This window comes from Beta vulgaris, chromosome 6, assembly GCF_026745355.1.
Source record: "Beta vulgaris subsp. vulgaris cultivar EL10 chromosome 6, EL10.2, whole genome shotgun sequence".
NCBI classification, from domain to species: domain Eukaryota; kingdom Viridiplantae; phylum Streptophyta; class Magnoliopsida; order Caryophyllales; family Amaranthaceae; genus Beta; species Beta vulgaris.
The window spans coordinates 57,838,094-57,842,981 of record NC_079207.1 but is presented as its reverse complement, the minus strand read 5'-3'; the positions used below and the strand labels follow the sequence as shown (position 1 = coordinate 57,842,981).

The window sequence follows — 4,888 nt, the reverse complement described above, 5'->3', positions numbered from 1 at the left end:
AGTTAATGGGTTACTCCACCTATCACCATATGGTTTTAGGATGGAACCCCATTGGGCTTGTATGTGGTCATATTCTTCTCTTATGTGGGCTTGTGCTGAGCCCACCGAGATCTGTCACAAGTACACTCTCAATGTTCAAGAGAGAAATAGAGATAGAACATAAATAATCTGCAACAAAGGAATTAATAGATGATATAGAGATGAAGCATTGAAGGGGACGTGAATAGTCAAATTCATACAAATAGGACGTTTTCTCTTTCATTTTCGTTTTTGGGTTAAAGGGAGCAATATATCAAAGATAAATATAATCCAGCTTACACATTACCAAAGGTGCCATGGGGGTTATCTTCCCCTAAATTACAACATAAACATAAATGTTCAAAGGTAATATCCTCTAATCCGATATATGTTTTTTCTTTCATTTGTCTTCCAATATTTAAGGTTGTTGGAGAAAAACTCTTCTAAATCTCAAACAAAACACCCTACAACGTAGCAAAACAAAATCTATGACCAAAGCCAAACTAAAGATCAACAGGAACTTTATTGTCATAAATTTCTCTTGCTTCTAGTATATCCGGGCAGAATCTCTGGGAAAGAATTTCAACTTGCTCGCTAAATGGTTTGACACCATTTTCACCAATATGGCGTACCATTTCATTCCAGCGCTTACGACATACATCACCAGACCTATGTTCCAAAAGATAATCCCGATCCACATCTTCTTCACAAGTAGCATCAAGATCAACAAGCGCAATTAACAACCTATAATCATCAGAGTTAGCCCACTCTCCTTCAGATACCATGGAAGATGTTAATTGGTCATACCATTTCGTGCAATACACAGAATTTGTTCGAGTTGAGAGCTTTTCACCTACGGCCTCCCAGCATATGTTGTCTCGTAGCATTCCATGCTTTGTTTTCTTTTCTTCAAATACCTTCATGCTCAAATCCAAATTAACAAGATTAAATAGATTCTGGTACTCTTCTAAGGTCCAGCGTCCCTTCTTCAAATTGGGGAACCTGATCCTACGCCATGTATCTTTTACATGAAACCGATGTTTGCCCAGTTCATTACTCAACGTTTTCCAATCTGGGCCATGCTTTTCATAGAATTTCTTAAGCAGCTCAATCTCTTCTGGGGTCCACTTACGAGCCTCACTTCGTTCAAACAATACATGAGCCCGCCAATAGACAGCCCGATAATGTCTCTAAGGCAAAGCCTCCCCAATTTCTCTCGAACAATGTCTAACTTCTGGGTGGGACTTACAGTTCAATATCATTCCTAAACCCTGTTCAGCCAGTCGATGATCCTCTATGTACTTATATACCGCATCTTGGATGATCTCATCATCCTCTTTGGAGAATCGCTTCCCATGTATCACGCTATCTTCGAGATCATCCTTCTCCTTACTGCCATCATAAAGCTTTTTCTTCTTCCCCTTACTAGGAGTGTCGGTGATGGGAAAAACTTCAACATTATCAGAAAACTTGACTTTCTTAGATTTCTTATTGCAATTGGAGTTATCAGTAGGCTCAACAGTTTCATCTTTCTTAGATTTCTCCAGCACACCAGCATTTATATCTTCTTCAGTATTACACCCAAGAGATTTCTCCTTCCTTTTTTTACTGCCTCTGTCCCTGTTTTTTCCACTGTCTCCGGCTCCTACATCATCCTTCTTCTTTCTCTTCTTGTCCTTCAATTTCTTATTGTGATTGGAGTTATCAGTAGGCTCAGCTATTCCATTCTTTTTAGAATTCTCCAGCACACCAGCATTTATATCTTCTTCAGTATTACACCCAAGAGATTTCTCCTTCCTTTTTTTACTGCCTCTGTCCCTGTTTTTCCCACTGTCTCCGGCTCCTACATCATCCTTCTTCTTTCTCTTCTTGTCCTTCAATTTCTTATTGTGATTGGAGTTATCAGTAGGCTCAGCTGTTCCATTCTCATTAGAATTCTCCAACACACCAGCATTTATATCTTCTTCAGTATTACACCCAAACGATTTCTCCTTCCTTTTTTTACTGCCTCTGTCCCTGTTTCTTACACTGTCTCTGGCACCTACATCACCTTTCTTCTCTCTCTTCTTGTCCATCACAGGTTGGGCATTTTCAACTACCTCTTTGCATTTTTCTGATTTATTCTTCTTCTTCACCTGCTGGTTGGTATTATCTCCCTTAAGTCGGCTGTCTTCACCATCACCAACTTCATGCACTTCCAATACTTCATTACTTAAAGAAAAGACTCCTAGATTCTCTTCAACATTCTGTTGCTTCTTCTTCGTCTTCTCAGGTTGAGCTTCTTCGATAACCTCATGGTTAGTCAGATTTTCCACAAGACTATCATCATTCGGCATCTTCTTTTTACCTTTGGATTTTGATTTCTTCTCCTTTTCAGGTTGAGTCAGGGATTGCAGGTTATTCATTCCTGATTTCCTGCCACAACACTTGAAAAATTGAATCATAAGTTCCATAGCATCGCATGAAAATATGCACATCTACAAATTGTAACATAAATTTTCTTATCATTAAGTTCCATGAAACAAACATGAATTAACAAGTTATACTAGAATTTCGAATCATAAGTTTATAACATGTAAATTATCCCCAAAAACATGAAACAAAATATATGAGATAAAGAAAAAATAAGTTGAATTCATGAAATAAACAATAACAATTGCATAAAACCAATCACATGAATAATCACATGAAGTAGATCTTAAAAAATCGCAATTTCACACCAAATTTCGTAACAAAAATCGTCTAAACAAGTAGATTCATCTAAGAAACAAAACAACAACTTGGAACCAGCTTCTGCAATTTGAGCTCGAAATTTGCGTATGAGTGAGGAATTTGTGTATGAGTGAGGGAAGCTGAGAGGTTCTAAGATAGGGATGGCAATTGGGCGGGGCGGGTGTGGAGGATGGTACCCCAGGCCCGCACCTGCATTAAATTCTCATCCCCATCCCCGCCCCACCACCCAATGCGGGGAAAGATTCAATCCCCATCTCCGCCCCACCACCCATTGCGGGGGGAAATTCTAGACCCACCCCCGCCCCACCCCCGCACCCGCATCATACCCACTTCATCCACACAAAAAATCTACCAAAAAATCTGCCATAAGCCCATTATAGTTGTCTACTTCACAAAATTACAATATAATATAGTAAAAGAAAAATTAAAATACACTAACAAAGGCAAACGTTTTATTACATTTCAAAAGTGTCTTCAAATAAATACGTTAGTAATATATGTATTTAAATAGAATTTTAATAATAAATATGCGGGGCAGGGGTGGGGCGGGCGGGGATGGGGCGGGTATAACATAAAATCCACACCCGCTCCACCACCCATTGCGGGTGCAATTTTAATCCCCATCCCCGTCCCATCCCCGCCAAACCTAGACCCATCCCCGCCCGAGTTGGGCGGGGATGGGGCGGGTCTCCTAATTGACCCACCCCACTGCCATCCCTATTCTAAGATGTAGGTTAGGCCTTGGGGGACACCGTCAGGGTGTATACGGCTATACCTATATACTTATGTAGACTAAGTGGTGGATCCAGGTTTTTCCTAATGGTGGTGCACTACCAATTACCATTCACTAAACAAAAATATTTTTTGACAAAAAATACTCCAAACTAAATTTCAATCGAAAAGAAAATAAATATATAACCAACAATTATACAAAATACAACCAAATAGTACTAGAAAAACCAAATTTGATCTGAAAATCTGAAAATTTGAGTGTGTTTTCTCTTCGTTATCAAATCTGAAAATCAAGTAACAATTGAACTAAATTTGATGTATCTCACCAAATGAAACATGTGCGAATTTGCCATAGACAACAAACTATAATCAATATATCAGAAAACCAATAATTAACTTATAACTACTTATTAGATCATTTATGTCATTTAAGGAACATGGAAAGGCAGCACAAAATCAAATACTTCCTCCGTTTCTAAATAAGTGCAACATTTGCATAGTGTTTACTATTCACAGTTTAAACTTTAATTAGCTTTGGTGATTTACATTTTAGGAAAAACATAGTCAGGTGGGATCTTGTTAGATTCGTCTGAATGTGATTTTTTTTAATATCAACTTTTTATAATTTTTACATATTGATAATTGAAGATATTAATGGTTAAAATAATGCATTGGCAAACGTGAAAACAACAAGTGTTGCACTTATTTATAATTAGAATCGGAGGAAGTATAAAAAACATATTAGAAAACCATATTTTTATATCTTTTTTTAAAAGGGGGTATAGGTATGTGTCTTGAATGCATCTGAAAGTATGATTTGTGCACCATTACCCTCCAAAGACCCAACTGTGGCATGAAACCATAATGCTATAGTGTGCTGAAAAGAACATTAACCGAAGCAGGTTACAGTGATAACTTTTGTTCAGAAACGAATTAATAGAAAGTATCAAATAAATAACAAACGAATTAATAGAAATCAACATTCAGAAAATACTCAATATGATTTAATCAGCTAAATCAGCAATAACGGTGTTTCAATTTTCAAACACCAATAACACTCAAATGAAAATACAACAACAAAATCAACATTTATAACAATTCTAAATTATATAATCTGATATATAAACACCCAATTCTCATTAAATTCATAAACCCTAATCTATAAAGTAAAACAAGAAATGAAGTAAATTGAGCAAATTAAGATGTACCTAGTCACGACTCTGGGAGGTTTTCTGTCCATCGTCGTCCACCGCCGTCCACCAATTCCCACTGAATCTGTGGCTGCAAGTCGCGAGTCGATGAAGCGATACGAAGCAGTTCACCGTGCACGCGTCCATGCAACAGCCTCCGAGAAGGTGAGTCTCCGATTCAAATTCGCGCGTCAACGTCGGCACGCCGCCGGTGA

At 37.9% G+C, this 4,888-nt stretch overlaps 1 protein-coding gene across 1 annotated transcript; it reads right to left on the bottom strand.

Moving 5' to 3' along the window:
- Nucleotides 1-232: 232 nt before the first annotated feature.
- LOC104897206 (uncharacterized) lies at nucleotides 233-2,471 on the bottom strand. The gene has a single exon (XM_048647624.2). It carries the CDS (start codon nucleotides 2,469-2,471, stop codon nucleotides 1,209-1,211), a length of 1,263 nt encoding a protein of 420 aa, XP_048503581.2. The 3' UTR covers nucleotides 233-1,208.
- Between the last annotated feature and the right edge of the window lie 2,417 nt (nucleotides 2,472-4,888).

Excerpts from the sequence above, each read along its gene's own strand:
- LOC104897206 (XM_048647624.2), bottom strand. The coding sequence starts at position 2,471 with ATGGAACTTATGATTCAATTTTTCAAGTGTTGTGGCAGGAAATCAGGA.